A 17527-nucleotide genomic window follows, 5' to 3' on the forward strand; every position below is an offset into this window, starting at 1 on the left:
TCAGCTATTGTTAAAACATATCGTTAAAATATTATTGGTGTATTTTATGTGTGGCCCAAGACAATCCTTCTTCCAGTGTGGTTCAGGGAAGACAAAGGATTGGACACCCGTGCTGTAGATAATAGGACTCTGTAGTGGTAGCACACCAGGGAAGTATTGCATCTTTTTCCCACAGGGCAAGACCCTCTGTAAGGCATAATAAGGCATTCTTCCCTAACCTTGCCGATTTCCAGCTTTAAAGAAACAATTTAAGTATCTCATGAAGGATGGAATGTGAATTATTGTCATAGCTTTTTTATAGTCAAGTAAAACAGTAAACTTTTGACTTTTAATACTATGTTTATTAAACATAAATACTCCAAACATTTCAGCGTTTCTCCATTATTGTTAAATTCCATTTATAGGCCTGGCATGGTGGCTCATGCCTGTAATCCCAGCACTTTGGGAGGCTGAGGCAGGCGGATCACCTGAGGTCAGGAGTTCAAGACCAGCCTGTCCAACATGGCAAAATCCCGTCTCTACTAAAAATACAAAAATTAGTCGGGCATGGTGGCACATGCCTGTAAGCCCAGCTTCTCGGGAGGCTGAGGCAGGAGAATCACCTGAACCCAGGAGGCGGAGGTTGCAGTGAGCCAAGGTCACGCTATTGCACTCCGGCCTGGGCAACAAGAGCGAAACTCCGTCTCAAAAAAAAAAAAAAAACAATTTCTGTTTACAATGTCTTAGGGATACCTGCTAGAGATAGTATATCTTTAGAGATACAATGCTGCCTCTCAAGCTGTTTTGTTTTGTTTTTAATGTCCTACTATTTTTCTAAGCTCACAATGGTTTTAAGAGGACTTTGTTTTCCGTTTAGTTTGCTCCAAAAGATGTTAGAATGGGCAGTCTCAGAAAACAGAGAAGCAAAAACTAATCCAGTAACTGCTGAAAATGCCTTCCGACTAATGCTGATCATACAGGACTTTCTTCAGTCAGAGGGACTAGTTAATTCAAACATGTGGACTGAGAAGGTACAGTAATATCTCTCTAAAATTATATTTTGGGTAGTTAAGAACTTTATTCAGAGAAAAATTTTGCACCCCCCCCTTTTTAGAGCATTAATGCTTAATCAGATTCAATAAACAAGGGTAAGATGTGATGAATACTCACAGATTTTGTTAGCTATTACTAGGATGATTCTTTTGGCTTTTGTCAGCTGAACACTGGACTAGTTTTTGAAATATTTGTGGTTTGTATTAATGTTGGGGAAAATTGATCATCAGTAAATTGAAAAACTGAATGTTTTTATTTCTCAATTTTTTTCCTTTGCGATAGCTTTTAGAGGATTTGATGCTGCTCTTTGACTGTCTGTCAGTCTGCTATTCTGAAAGTCCAGTGTGGGTAAAACTCTCTCAAATTCAGATCCAGTTGCTTCTAGGATTCATTGGAAGGGGTAATTTGCAGGTTTGTCCATTCTTTTATATCATTTTCTGTACTTGCTTGCAGCATAGCTATTATTTATGTAACAAGCAAATTAAAATGTCTTTTTGGTGTTTTAAGTTTTTCAGTAGTTCTAAAAGTATCCATGATTTCATTTGGAGTTTTGAGGAGCTTGAGAGGCAACTAATTTTTTATTTCTTTCTCATATTAATAACTTTATATAATTTTAAGGCTTCCTTTTACAGGATTTATACATAGCTAGTATTAGAAGCATTGCTTGTATCATCTGTATTCAATGTAACTACTCAGGTGCTAGGTAGCCTATATAGACTGTTTATGTATGTGCGGTTTAGGGCTTGAATTTTTTAGAAAAATTATTTTTTAAATTATTCCTTTCAAATTTTTTCTGCTGTTTTACTAATTTACAATTTTACATTCTATCTCATATTTTTTTTATTTATCACACACTAAATATCTACAAAGAACTAAGCTTTGTGCTAGGTTTTAGAAATAAAGATAAATATTGGTCACAAGGAATATTTATTATTTCTATTTTAAATTTAAAATGGAAAAGGCTGAAAAAGTTTGATGTGAATTTTAGTCTGTCAGTTTTCTACTTACATGGGGTACTTGTGAGAACCTGGGTTAAATTAGTCATGTTAAGAATTTCACAGCTATTTACCTGTTTCACAGCTATTTACCTGGCCCTTTTTATTTTATTTTGATGTTTCCATTTTTGTATTTGGTGCAGGGAGGTTGGGATGGGGCTGGCTTCTGATTTACATAAACTAGATATAACATTAATAAGAACATGGAGAGGTTAAAATTCTGAAAACAGGTTGCCCCCCTGCCCACCTTTTTTTTTTTTTTTTTTTTTTTTTTTTTTTTTTTTTAAAGACAGAGTCTCTCTGTGTCTCCCAGGCTGGAATGCAGTGGCTCTCGGCTCACTGTAACCTCCACCTCCCAGGTTCAAGCGATCGTTGTGCCTCAGCCTCCAAAGTAGCTGGGGCTACAGGTGCCTGCCACCATGCCTGGCAAATTTTTGTGTGTTTTTAGTAGAGACGGAGTTTCATCATGTTTGACATGCTGGTCTCAAACTCCTGACCTCATGTGATCTGTCCACCTTGGTCTCCCAAAGTGCTGGAATTACAGGTGTGAGCCACTGCCCCCAGTCACTCTATTTTTAAAAGAGTATAGTCTGATGATTCTATTTTTTATTTTTATTTATTTATATTATTGTGAATGCTGCAGAGAAGTAATTCTATTTTTTAATAGATATTTATTTTATTTATTTATTTTTTAATATTTATTTTATTTATTTTTCATTGTAAAAGTAACACATACTCATTGTAGAAAATACACAAAAGCAGCTGCGCGCGGTGGCTTATGCCTGTAATCCCAGTACTTTGGGAGGCCGAGGCGGGCGGATCACCTGAGGTTGGAAGTTTGAGACCAGCCTGACCAACATGGAGAAACCCCTGTCTCTACTAAAAATACAAAAAAGTTAGCCGGGCGTGGTGGCACATGTCTATAATTCCAGCTATTCAGGATACTGAGGCAGGAGAATTGCTTGAACCCGGGAGGCAGAGGTTGTGGTGAGCCGAGATCATGCCATTGCACTCCAGCCTGGGCAACAAGAGCAAAACTTCATCAAAATTCTACAAGAGTAGAATTAAGTATTGGCTTATGAGGCTGGGCATAGTGGCTCACACCTGTAATCCCAGCACTTTGGGAGGCCAAGGCGGGTGGATCACGAGGTCAAGAGTTCAAGATAGTGAAATGTATCTTGGCCAACATAGTGAAACCCTGTCTCTACTAAAAATACAAAAAAATTAGCCAGGCATGGTAGTGGGCGCCCATAATCCCAGCTACTCGGGAGGCTGAGGCAGGAGAATCGCTTGAACCCAGGAGGCAGAGGTTGCTGTGAGCCAAGATTGCACCGTTGCACTCTAGCCCGGACAACAGTGCAAGACTCTGTCTCAAAAAAAAAAAAAAAAAAAATTTGGATTCCTTTTATACTGGTGGTTTCTCCTAAAATGTGTCTACATGTGCAGGCATCATCTAGGCCTCTTCATCTCTCACTGTGGGAGTTGCACTTTGGGAGAACAATGCAAATGCTGATACTCTGGCTACTGCTATTGCTGTAGATCTTTGTCTCTGACTTAGGAGTCTTGTGTCTTCTGCCAACACCTGTGAAACTATAGCAGCTAACTCTTTAGCTTGGAGGCAAAGTAACATGAGACCTTTCACAGTTCTTGAGAGTTATTATATAAAAATTCTGAATCCACAGGGCCAGGCAGAACTTGTGCTATCACTAAATGTTTGCTATCACTAAATGTTTGCTTTAGTCTGCTCTTTCTCATCTCAACTGTTTTCCTCCAGGTTTGTGCAATGGCATCAGCTAAGCTAAATACCCTTCTTCAGACCAAAGTGATTGAAAATCAGGATGAAGCGTGTTACATTTTAGGGAAGCTGGAACATGTTCTAAGTCAATCAATCAAGGAACAGACTGAAATCTACTCGTTCCTGATTCCCCTTGTTCGTACCCTGGTTTCCAAAATTTATGAACTTCTCTTCATGAACTTGCACCTCCCTTCTTTACCTTTTACCAATGGTAGCTCCTCATTTTTTGAAGATTTTCAAGAATATTGTAATTCAAATGAATGGCAAGTTTACATTGAAAAATATGTAAGTTTTATCTTTTTTGATCAAGATTTTTCTGCTAATTTACCACTTTTATACAGGTGAAGTCATATATTAAATTTATGTATCTTTTTTTTTGGTAAGATTGTACCTTATATGAAGCAGTATGAAACTCATACATTTTACGATGGTCATGAGAACATGGCACTTTATTGGAAGGATTGTTATGAAGCTTTAATGGTAAATATGCATAAACGAGACCGGGAAGGAGGGGAAAGCAAGCTCAAATTTCAGGTAAAAAGTAAATGTTTTAATATCTGGCTCTTCATGTTGATTTTAGGCATTTAATATTGAATAAGAGTAATACAGGGCCCAAATTTTAAAACAAGCAGTATTTCTATTATTTGTCTAAAAATTATCTTAAGATTAGAAGAAAAACAGCTAATCAGTAACAAGGTCAATTAATAGGAAAATGTTCTATATATAGTGATTATGTAAAAAGTTTATTAAGCTGATAGTACATTAATAGATCCCTCTAAGGAGGCTGGATACATACCGTCACTTAGAGGGAAATTTGCATGACATAATGTTTATATTAGAAAAGAAGAAAGGCATCAAATTTTAAGTTTCTACCTTAAGAAACTAGAGAAATGGGTGGGCGTGGTGGCTCACACCTGTAATCCTAGCACTTTTGGGAGGCCAAGGCAGGTGAATCACCTGAGATCAGGAGTTCGAGACCAGCCTGGCCAACATGGCAAAACCCCGTCTCTACTAAAAATACAAAAATTAGGTGGGCATGGTGGTGCGTGCCTATAATCCCAGCTACTAGGTGGGCTGAGGCAGGAGGATCGCTTGAACCTGGGAGGCAAAGGTTGCAGTGAGCGGAGACTATGCCACTGCACTCTAGCCTGGGCAACAGAGTGAGACTCCGCCTCAAAAAAAAAAAAAAAAAGAAACCAGAGAAACAAAATCCAAATCCTTATAAGCAAAATCAAGGAATAAATAAAGAACAGAAGTAAATGAAATTGAAATCAGAAAAATAATAGAGAAAATCAATGAAACCAAAGTCCAGTTCTTCAAAATATCATTAAAACTGATAAACTTCTAGCAAGATTGACAAAGCAAAAAAAAAAAAGAGAGAGAGATGTGAAAAATTTTTTATACCAGGAAAGAAAGAGGCAGTATCACCACTGACTCCACGGACATCAACATTGTAATAAGGGACTACTACAAACCACTCTATGCACATAAATATGACAACTTAAATGAAATGGATCAATTTTTTGACAGACACAAGTTTCCAAAACTAGTTCAAGAATAAGTATATAACCTGAATAGTCCTGTATTTATTAAAGAAATATAATTTATAGTTAAAAACCTTCATAAAGGGAAAACTTCAGGCCCAGATAGTTTCACTGGCAAATTCTACCACACATTTAGTGGAGAAATTATGCCACTTTCTCAGTCTCTTCAAAAATAGAAAAGTAGGAACATTTCTAGCTCCTTTGATGAGGGTAATATTACCCTCCTAGTGAAATCATAGAAAAATAATACAAGAAAACTACAAACTAGTGTCTATCAGGAACATAACTACAAGACAAATCTAGCAATATATTTTTAAAATAATACATTAGATCAAGCACAGAGGCTTATGCCTGTAATCCCAGCACTTTGGGAGGCCAAGGCGGGAGGATCATTTTAGGTGAGGAGTTGGAGACCAGCCTGGGTAACGTAGGGAGACTCCATCTCTACAAAAAATTTAAAAATTAGCTGGGTGTGGTGGTATGCACCTGTAGTCCCAGCTACTGAGGAGGCTGATGTGGGAGGAACACTTGGGTACAGGAGGTCAAAACTTTAATAAGCCATGATCCCACCACTGCACTCCAGTGTAGGTGAGCAGCAAGACTCGGTCTCAAGAACAATAATAATGGTAATAATAATATATGACACAACAAAGTGGAATTTATCCTCAGGATGCAGGGCTAGTTCAACATTTGAAGATTAATTAATATACTGGACCACATTAGTAGTCTTAAGAAAAACTATGTTATCATATCAGTAAATGCAGAAAAAGCGCTTGAAAAATTAAACATCCATTTGTAATCAAAGCTCTCAGCAAACTAGGAATAGAAAGGAAATACTTAAACCTTTACAAAAATCCTACCACTGGCTTCATATTCAGAGGCGAAAAACTGAGTACTTTTCCCTAAGACAGGGAACTAGGCAGGGATATTCATTCTCACCACTCTTAGTTACTGTTGTACCACAAATCTTAGCAAATATAGTAAAAATAGAAAAAAATATAAAAACGTGTTCACATTGGGAAGGAAGAAATAAAACTATCTAAAGATAACATGATTCTCTGTGTAGAAAGTCTTAAGGACTCTATTATACCAGTAAATTACTATAAATAAGCAAGTTTAGCAAGGCTGCAGGACATAAAATCAATACACAAAATTTAATCATATTTCTGTTCACTAGCAATGAATAAGGAATGGGAAACAGATTTTCTAAAAATACTTTTACAATAGCTCTAAAAATAATAAAATGCGTAGGTATCAATCTAACAAAATATATACAGCATCTGCTGTATATATGCCAAAAACTAAAAAACACTTGAAACAAATTAAAGAGACACTGTATTCATGAATTGGAAGACTCAGTAGTCTTAAGTAATTTTAAGGTGTATATATTTGGTTAAGCCAAAATGAGAACATTGTTCCTTTCTTAACTTAAAATATATTGTAAACATCTTTCCATGCCGGGCTGCAAAGTATTCCATCGTTTTATATATTAGTACATTTAAATGTATTTCCCATTGTTAGACTCATTTACTTTTTTCTTTAATCTTTTTATTTATTATAAATAGTATTGAACATCCCTATAGTTATATTTTTGTGGCTATCCGAGATGATTTCCCTAGGATAAGTGGAATTACTAGTATGTAGTGCTTATGATAAATACTGTTACATTTCCCTGAGAGAAGTTCTACCAGTTTGTGTTCTCATCAACACTTTCCCTGTAACTTTACCTTTAGGTTTTCTAGAAATACCTAATTTAAGAATATCCTTATATTATTGAACCTCAAAACTGTGAATTGATGTTTAATTACTATGGAGCTGTCATGACTTCCTCAGTTTTCTCAGCAATGATCTGTTTTAAATATTTAGTAACACTGTATTCCAAAACAATTGATTTCCTACTAAGTCTAATAATAGTTAACAATAACAATTGTAATAACGACAACCACAAGTTATTGAGAACTTGCTATTTTTCTAGCACTATATTAAGTACTTTAAATATTCATCTTTATTATGACAGTTATTGTTAACCTCATTTTACACATGAGAGGACACTGAGCCTCAGAGAATTAGCTAAGAGAAACAACTAAGCTAAAGATAAAGTTAGGTAAGAAAAGTAGCTCAGAAAAGCTAAGATTTGTATCCAGGTCTGACTCCAAGGCATATATTTTTAACCACACATTGCTGTAGTGCCTCTCTAAAACTGTTTAAAATTTTAACTGTTCTTTTTAACATAATTCAGTGCTGGTTTGTTTGAAACAAATTAATGCTGTCATTTTAGTTTCTAATAGATGAATATTGATGTGAGTTAGATAAGCTAGTCTTCGGTTTTTTCTTTGAAACTTATGAACATTAATTTCACAGATTAAAGTTATGTCTTGGTAGTATACAATGTGATTACCCTTCTTTCTACTTTCTTTCCTCTTGAGTCCCATCTTAGATGCGTTGTAAATCAAAAGATCCCCTAGGAAAATTATTTTACTTGACAGTAAGTAGGAGGTTAATTATCTTGAGCTTCAAAGTTCTGTGTTGAGGCACTTTGCATTTTTGAAGTTCTTCACATGTTTATTGTTGGTTGGTTGTTTTTTTAAGTTTTAAAAAATATAAATAGATTATAGGTAAAATTATATCATACTTCATCAAAGAAAATGATTCTGATGGAATAAGAAAAGCCTGTTGGTTACTAGCTTCTGTCCCATAATGCAAGATTTTGTTGGTCAAAAATGTTAAATTATGGAATTAAAATGTAAATATACCTGTAAATATATGAGTCAATGAACTTAACTTTTATTGTTCCTTTCAGGAACTGTTTGTGGAGCCATTTAATCGAAAAGCACGCCAAGAGAACCTCAGGTATAATAATATGCTTAAACAACTTAGCAGTCAACAGTTAGCCACTTTTAGACGCTGGAAAGCAATACAGCTCTATCTTACATGTGAAAGGGGACCTTGGGCTAAAAGGTAAGAGGATATAATTTTATTAAGTACTCTTTTTTCTTTACAACTCTGGTCTAGAAATTTTTGAACCAATGCCCCTTGCACTCCAATTTTTTAAATGTTCAATTTATAAAAGGGTGCTTTTAATCTTATTTATTGTCTTTTTGTGAATTATAGGTCTGGGATGATTCGAGGTTGTATTGTTTCTTATCTTACAGTTATTTGCCTTCCTTTGACCCTTTGATACGAAGTTTATTGGACTTTAGACTCTTAGAGAGTGTTAAACCAATTTACGGCCGGGCACGGTGGCTCAAGCCTGTAATCCCAGCACTTTGGGAGGCCAAGACGGGCGGATCACGAGTTCAGGAGATCGAGACCATCCTGGCTAACACGGTGAAACCCCGTCTCTACTAAAATACAAAAAAAATTAGCCAGGCGAGGTGGCGGGCGCCTGTACTCCCAGCTACTCGGGAGGCTGAGGCAGGAGAATGGCGTGAACCCGGGAGGCGGGGCTTGCAGTGAGCTGAGATCCGGCCACTGCACTCCAGCCTGGGCAACAGAGCCAGACTCCGTCTCAAAAAAAAAAAAAAAAAAAACCAATTTACTTCTGTCTTTCTGATACCACCTCTTTGAGCTAGGGCTAATGCTGTTGTATGTTTGAATATTTTACAATTCATTTAATTGATCCACAGTCACTTCTGTTTTGCTTAATTATATTATCTCTTTTTTTTTTACAGCCCTTTTAAAAATGTGGTAAAATGTACATAACATAAAATTTATCCTCTTAACCATTTTAAAATGTACAGTTCGCTGGCACTGAGTATATTCGTAATGTACGATCATCACCACTGTCTAACTTCATAACATTTTTATCACCTAAAAAGGAAATCCTGTACTTATTAAAAAGTCACTCCTTATTATCCTCTGTCCCACCCCCTAGCAACCACCTATCAGCTTTTTGACTGTATTATTTGCCTGTTCTGGTTATTTCATATAAATGGAATCATACAATATGTGGCTTTTTGTGTCTGCCATCTTTCACTTAGCATAATGTTTTCATTATGTAGTAGCATGTATCAGTACTTTATTCCTTTTTATGGCTGAATAATATTCCCTTATAAGGATATATCATCTTTTCTTTATCTAGTCAACAGTTGGATGGGCATTTGGGTTGTTTTCCACTTTTTGGCTATTTTGATTAGTGCTGCTGGTAACATTTGTGTACAAGTATTTAAACACTTGTTTTTAATTCTCTTGAGTATAAACTATGAATGGAATTACTGGGTTGTATGATAATTCTGTGTTTAATTTGCTAAGGAACTGCCAAACTGCTTTCCACAGCAGCTGCATCATTTTATATTTTCACTAGCAATGTGTGAGGGTTCCAATTTCTCCGCATTCTTACCAACACTTGTCATTTCCTGATTTTTTATTATGACCCTCCTAGTGGGAGTAAAGTGGTATTTTATGATTTCACATTCCATTTCCTAGTGATTAATGATGTCTAGCATCTTTTCATGTGCTTGTTGGTCATTTTTACATCTTCTTTGAAGAAATGTCTGCTCAAGTCCTTTGCCCATTTTTAGATTGATTTTTTTGTTGAATTGTAAGAGTGTATATATAAATATATGTATATGTATATACTTAATAATAGACTCTGATCCTATATATGATTTTCATATATGTAGATTGTCTTTTCACTTTATTAATAGTAGCCCTTTTGATACAGGAAAGTTGTTAGTTTTAATGAAGTCCAGTTTAATCTATTTTGTTGTTGCTTTTTGGTTTTTTTTGGTGTCATATCTAAGAAACCATTGCCAAGTCCAAGGTCATGAAGTTTTACCCTTACCTTTTCTCCTAAGAGTTTTGTAGTTTTAGCTCTTATATGTAGATCTTTGTCCACTTGCAATTATATTGTCTTTATTTGTAGTAAAATTATTTTTTATTTTGAAAACTATTGGAAATATAAACCATCTGTATAGTTAGTTAAGAACTCCCATTTAACAATGAAAGAGTAAAGGTATCAAGCTGTAAGTCTAAAAGTCAATGTTCAAATCTTACTTCTGCTACCTGTAAACCTCATGTCACCTTGGGCAAATTATTTAGTCTGTTTTAGATTCCTCGTGTATACAGTACAGCTACGCGTACTCCCTTTGGTTCTATCAGAGTTATTTGGATTAAATGAAATCAAAAATGTGAACAGTTTTGTAAAATGGTGCTAAACAGGCTGGGCATGGTGGCTCACACTTGTAATCCCACTACTTTGGGAGGCCAAGGCGGGCAAATTGCTTGAGGCCAGGAGTTCAAGACCAGCCTGACCAACATGGCAAAACCCCGTCTCTACTAAAATTACAAAAATTAGCTGGGCATAGGGGCACACGCCTGTAATCCCTGCTATGTCGGGAGGCTGAGGCACGAGAATCACTTGAATCCAGGAGGCAGAGGTTGCAGTGAGCTGAGATTGTGCCACTACACTCCAGCCTGGGTGACAGAATGAGACTCTGTCTCTAAAAAATAAAAGTAAAATAAAATGGTACTAAACAAATGTAAAGTACCTGATACTTTTTTACAGTATTTAAATCAATCTTTGTAACTTAAGCTAAATAATTTTACTTGTTTGCTTATGAATATTCTTAGGAAACAGAATCCAATTCATTGGAAGCTAGCTAATGTAGAGAATTATTCCCGCATGAGACTTAAGCTGGTACCGAATTATAATTTCAAAACCCATGAGGAAGCTAGTGCCTTGAGAGATAATCTGGGTGAGTTCCAATGACCGTTTAATTATTTGTTGAAGATAATGAGAGTGTTCTTGGAGTTGATGATTGTTATTTCATTGTTTTAAATGTGTTTACTTATGAAGGAAGGGTGGCATTTTATAACTGATATTTAAATGACTGTATGTTTTTAGTCCTGTTACATTTGGCCTAAATCCAAGGTAATTTAATACTTCCATTGATTTTAATTTCTAAAAGAAAAAAACTTTAATTATAAAAGTATACTGTACTTCATATCAACTGTTATGTCTCTTGCAATGAAACAGTGTTCTTTTCTCTTAGTTTTTTTGCTCATCAAGACTGAGGCTAATACTAATGTTAGATAGAATTCTTAGCAATCCTTTTCTTTTTTTTTTTTTTTTTTTTTGAGACAGTGTCTCACTCTCTTGCCCAGGCTGAAGTGCAGTGAAGCAATCTCAGCTCACTGCAGCCTCCACTTCCTGGGTTCAAGCAATTCTCGTGCCTCAGCCTCTGAGTAGCTGGGACTACAGTCACATGCCACCACACCTGGCTAATTTTTATATTTTTAGTAGAGATGGGGTTTCACCATGTTGGCCAGGCTGGTCTCCAACTCCTGACTTCAAGTGATCCTCCCACCTCTGCCTCCCAAAGTGCTGGGATTACAGGTGTGAACCACCGAACTCAGCTAGAATTCTTAGCAATCTTTTATGCTTTTTATTATAACCTATTTTTATAGAGCTGTAGACCCTTAGTATCTTAGATTGGTCAATGCCTTTTTCTAGAAAAAAAAAACAAAAACTACTTGAGGTCAGGAGTTCAAGACCAGCCTGGCCAACATGGCGAAACCCCGTCTCTACTAAAAATATAAAAAATCAGCCAGGCATGGTGGCGGGCACCTGTAATCCCAGCTACTCAGGAGGCTGAGGCAGGAGAATCGCTTGAACCCGGGAGGCGGAGGTTGCAGTGAGCTGAGATCACGCCACTGCATTCCAGTCTGAGCAACAAGAGCAAAACTCTGTCTTAAAACAAACAAAAATTTAGCCTGACAGTATTTCAAAACAGATCTTAAGGGGTTTCTGCAACTCTTTAGGAAGCCCTTCCTTTGTAACTATCTCACTTGTCATCTCTCCCTTTTTTAAGATAGGTCTGTGAAATACCCCAAAATGTTGTTTATCAAGAATAATTGGGCCTGCATGGTGGCTTATGCCTGTAATCCCAGCACTTCGGGAGGCCATGGCAGGCAGATCACCTGAGGTCAGGAGTTCGAGACCAGCCTGGCCAACATGGTGAAACCCTGTCTCTACTAAAAATACAAAAATTAGCTGGGCATGGTGGCGGGCACCTGTAATCCCAGCTACTCCGGAGGCTGAGGCAGGAGAATCACTTGAACACAAGAGGCAGAGGTGGCCGTGAGCCGATATCGCATCATTGCACTCCAGCCTGGGTGACAAGAGCAAAACTCCTTCTCAACAACAATAACAAATCATTGGTAATCGTAGGCATATTATGTTGTAGTTTTAGATGACGTGAGTACCAACTTTTAGATGTTATTTTTAAACTACTTTTATTTTTTTGAGACTGGGTCTCCCTGTATTGACCAGGCTAGATTGCAGAGACTTGAACATGCCTCACTGCAGCCTTGGCCTCCTAGACTCAAGCAATCCTTCTGCCTCAGCTTCCTGATTAGCTGGGACTACCAATGCGTGCCACCATGCCATGCCCAGCTTTTTTTTTTTTTTTTTTTTTTGGTAGAGACAAGGTCTCACCATGTTGCCAGACTGGTCTTGAACTCCTGGGCTCAAGTGGCCATCCTTCCACTTCACCCTCCCAAAGTGCTGGGATTACAGACATGAGCCAGCATGCCTGGCGAGATCTTATTTTTTTTAATTGCCTTAACATATGGCCAAAATATTTGATGCCATAAAATGAATCAAGAGAGCCATGATGCTTGCCATTTAGAGTCTTACATTTTGAAATAAATCAGATACAGTAAGTGGTTTTCCTTAATTCAAAATAATGGCCCTGTCCGTGATATAAACACTAACTTTGAGTGTTATCTTACATAGCAATAGCCAATTGTGTATAGCTTTTTCTCTGAAAGAATCTTGTATCCTCTTCTGTAAGTATCTTTCTCTACTCTTTGAGATATAACTATCATTAACACCCAACAAACATCTTTTGGTAAATGACCTTAATAGTTACTTAAGGAATAGTGTTCCATATTATTTTCTTGACTTTTACCAAGAAATCTCCTTCCATAAAGTTCCCTCTGCTTTTTCCTCTCCTTCTCACCCCTCTACACATGCACACAGATGTAATTTTATGTCCCTTCTTAGTCTTAGTTGTTCTTTTTGTTTGTTTTTCTCACTTAAAAATTTACTTCAAGTATAATAGTGACAATAAAACTGTACAGAAAAAAATTTATATATTTCAAGGTGAAATTGGAAATCATAACAAATGGCATCAGTCTTTAAAATCTTTAAAGTTCTTTGAAGTATGCTTCAGAATTAACTGCAAAATGTTTTACCTACTCCTTAGTTTTGTCTATAGAGTATTTTCATTAACTGCCAGAATTCATGGTATTCTTTTTTTAAATATTATCTTGTTTTGTTTTACTTACCCCAATACTGCTTTTTATAAGCAACCCATTGCAGATGTATAGAATAGTGTTTTCATTATGGGCTAACCTGCAAAGCTAACCATGATTTAAAATATTATTTTGGATGGAAAATCCATTATTAATTTCAAACAGCTGACTTATGAAGCATCTTTTCGAACACACCCACTTGTAAATTAGGGAATTTGAAGAATCAAAAAGAATATATTCTTAAATGTATCAGTAAAAATATTTGGTTTGTAGTGTGGGCAACATAGTGATAAAATAAAATGTTTTGTAGCCAGGTGGCACATGCTTGTAGTTGGAGCTACTCAGAGGTGAGAAGATCGCTTGAACCCAGGAAGTCGAGGCTACAGTGAGCCACGATTGTGTTGAGCCACGATTGTGTCACTGCATTCCAGCCTGGGCAACAGAGTGAGACCTTGTCTCAAAAAAGAAAAAACGTTTGGTTTGGCTAGGTGTGGTGGCTCATACCTGTAATCCCAGCACTTTGGGAGTCCAAGGAGAAGAGTCACTTGAGCCCAGGAGTTGGAAACCAGTCTGGACAACATAATGAGACCTCATCTCTACAAAACCATTTTAAAAGTCAACTGGGTGCAGTCATGTGCGCCCATGATCCCAGATACTTGGGAGGCTGAAGTGGAGGATCGCTTGAGCCCAGGAGATTGAGGCTGCAGTGAGACATGATTGTACCACTTCATTCCAGCCTGGGCAACACAGTAAAACCCTCTCTCCCAAAAAAAAAATTTGATTTAAGAAATTTTTTTTTGTCTGTAATTCTTTATTAGACATGCTGTTTTCTGATTGGCAAATTTAACAACTTATTTTTAGTCCTCACCCTGCTTCCATTGTTTCTGAAGCATTTAGTGGTTATCCTCCTCTGTAAGTGTATTTCTTTCCTTCTTTCTTTTCCTGTTTGTTTGTTTGTTTTGTGAGACAGGATGTCACTCTGTCACCCAGGCTGGAGTGCAGTGGTGCAGTCACCACTCATTGCAGACTTGAGCTCCTGGGCTCAAGTGATCCTCCTGCCACAGCTTCCTGAGCAGCTGGTACTATAGATGTGTACCACCACACCCAGCTAGTTTTTTAATTTTTAAACTTTTTTTGTGGAGACAAGGTCTCCCTCTGTTGCCCAGGTTGGTCTCGAATTTCTGGGCTCAAGTGATCCTTCCACCTCAGCCTCCCAGAATGCTGGGATTACAGGCATGAGCCATCCCACTCAGACTGTAAATATATTTCTTTCTTAGCTCTGCTGTTTAACCTCCTACTTTTTATATCAACTTTTAGTCTTTTTTTCTAAAACTGTTTTCCTGCACACCTTTAAATGATGATGTTCCCAGATCCATTGCTAGCATCTTGCCTTTACCTGTGCTTTTCCTAAGTGATCTCATGGCTTCCCCACCATATATGTAATGCTGCTTTCCCATCTGTATTTCTAGCTCCAACCTTCCTTTTGAACTCTAGAACAATGTTTCCAACTGGCTATTGGGATACCTGTTCCACAGTCTCCTTATGACATTTCTGAAACTGAATTTATTCTCTTTTCTCGTATGTGTATTCCTTACCCTAGTTTCTGCTTCTCTTGTATCTGGTATTGTAGTTATCAGTATCTCCATATATTAGCTGCTGAAATTAAAATCCATATTATCCATGAGTCTTTCCTCATCTCTCTGAAATCTCTACATATAACAGCTCTTTAGGTACTGTGTCCTGTTGGTTCTATCTCTTACATAACCTTTGAATGTTTTTCCTTATTTTCATTCCCTTTACTATTGCCGTGGCTTAGCTTGGTGCTTTCTCCAAACTTACAGTAGCTTCCCAGCTGGCTTCCTTGCTGCAGTCTATCCTTCATTCTCCATCCTTCACCAATCTTCCATCAGATTTTCAATTCATACTGTTAACGGGATAGTACCATACATCTACATAAAGTCAATTTCCTATTTGTATCAGACTATCTGGGCTTCCTTCTTTTCACTTTTTACTGCATTGTTATGTACTTTATTAATTAAATGTTTTAACGATAAATTAGACCTCATGAAAAAACATGTTCAGTAGAAATAGTTACTAACTTGTTCTAGGGAAAATGTGAATCACTACTTCCCAATATAGAAGAAGGTATGATCAAACAGATTTACACAGAAAAATGCAATTGTACATTAGGTTGATTCATCTTATGTCTGAGCAGTGGTATCATTTGAGAAGTTAAGGGAGGATTTGTCATCTTTATAGTGTTTTGTTATTTATAGTTACTTGCAGTATTGTGTTATTTATGTATTTTATATGAATTATTTTTGCCATAAATGAAATCTTTATTCATAGTTAAGTGTGTTAATTTTTTTCAGTCCTATAAATTATGCATATATTTGTATTACAGTTCTTATTTCAATCAGATAGTTGGAAGGTAAATATATAATAGTAGCTATCATTTATTTTTTATTTAATGTGTACCAGATGTTTCACATGTATTACCTTTCATGTGCCTAACAACCTTGTGATGAAGTCTCCATTTTACAATTTAGAAAACATACATTCAGAAGGGTCATATGGCTTACTAAATGGCAAAACTAAATTTGAATCTAGGTTCACCACTTCATAGACCATGTTATTTTCATTATACCAGACCTGCCTTTTTGCAGGATGTTTAGTTTATAAAATACATTACATGTATTTCATATATATGCCTCAGAATTATGTATTAAATTCCTTGTGGTCCAGAAAGTAAACACTTTCGCTCTTGGTCTGTGTATTATTTCCCGATTAAAGACAACTTATCATATATTCTTTCTTAGTTTTGCTTTAGTACAAATGCATGTTAAAAATAGTTCTATTACATTAATACAATTAGAATATTTCTTCCTTTGACTTAATTATTGGCAACCTTTAGAATTAAATATAAATTAAGAGAGTACTTGGCCTATTTCTGAAATAAATAGTACCATTATTAAAAATAGATACTATTATTTTTAAAACATTTATTCTTTTTACCTTATGAATAGTAGTTGTCAAAATCACCATCAAACATCAAGGATTACTCTAAATCAAAGTACCATCTTTACTTATATACATATTGTTATTATCTAACAGTCAGGAACATAATTAGCAGTCAGAAATTACAGAAGGGCTATAATATTGTTTTTTACTTTATGTTTAATAGATATTTTGTGTTTAAAACAGGTATCCAACACTCACAGCCTTCCAGTGATACATTGCTTTTGGAAGTAGTGAAACAAGTAAAAGTTAGTGATATGGAGGAGGATAAATTAGACCTTCCTGAAGAGGATATATCAGCTAGAGTAAATGTGTATGTATAAATATTTAAAATTATTTTGTTCTGAGAAAGGGGATTGCAAAATCGTGGAAAAGATTTGCTTGAAATTCTAACGCCACGTATTTTCAGGGTCCAACAGTTAATGCTGTATCAGCTGTTAGGATTTTATCAGTACTGAGATTATTGAGAAAGGCTTCTTAGAACTGGGATAACATGGAACTGGACTTTGAAATTAGAAAGTATTTAGAACTGTATGATAATGAAGGCAATACATTGAATTTGTGAGATTCAGCTATACCTGTGTTCAGATGGAAATGTACAGAACAAAATATAAACTGTTAAGCAAAAGAAAGAACATTATAAAAACAAAAGCAGAAATTCGTGAAAGAGAAAAACAGAAAGATTAAAAACATCGAAGCCTGGTTATTAAAAACAAACAACAAACTAACAAAAAGCAAAAAAACATAAACCTCTAGCCAGACTGATTAAAAGAAAGACAACATAAATTGCCTATATTAGGATTGAAAGAGGAGATGATGCCACAAATAATAAGATTGAGAAGAATACTAATGATTTTATGCCTGTAAGTTTGACAGCTTAGATG

General features: G+C 36.1%; 1 protein-coding gene across 10 annotated transcripts in view; it reads left to right on the top strand.

Moving 5' to 3' along the window:
- NBEAL1 (neurobeachin like 1) overlaps positions 1-17527 on the top strand; it is a 205692-nt gene that overhangs the window by 127872 nt on the left and 60293 nt on the right. For all 10 annotated transcript variants that reach the window (XM_009182816.4, XM_009182820.4, XM_003907834.5 and 7 more), the window contains 7 exons: positions 857-1010; positions 1315-1443; positions 3802-4107; positions 4207-4356; positions 8167-8324; positions 10938-11062; positions 16830-16956. In XM_009182816.4, coding sequence (XP_009181080.2) covers positions 857-1010; positions 1315-1443; positions 3802-4107; positions 4207-4356; positions 8167-8324; positions 10938-11062; positions 16830-16956 — 1149 coding nt within the window. The remainder of the gene's footprint in view (positions 1-856; positions 1011-1314; positions 1444-3801; positions 4108-4206; positions 4357-8166; positions 8325-10937; positions 11063-16829; positions 16957-17527) is intronic.

The sequence above is a fragment of the Papio anubis genome, chromosome 10 (genome assembly GCF_008728515.1).
Source record: "Papio anubis isolate 15944 chromosome 10, Panubis1.0, whole genome shotgun sequence".
Lineage (NCBI taxonomy): Eukaryota > Metazoa > Chordata > Mammalia > Primates > Cercopithecidae > Papio > Papio anubis.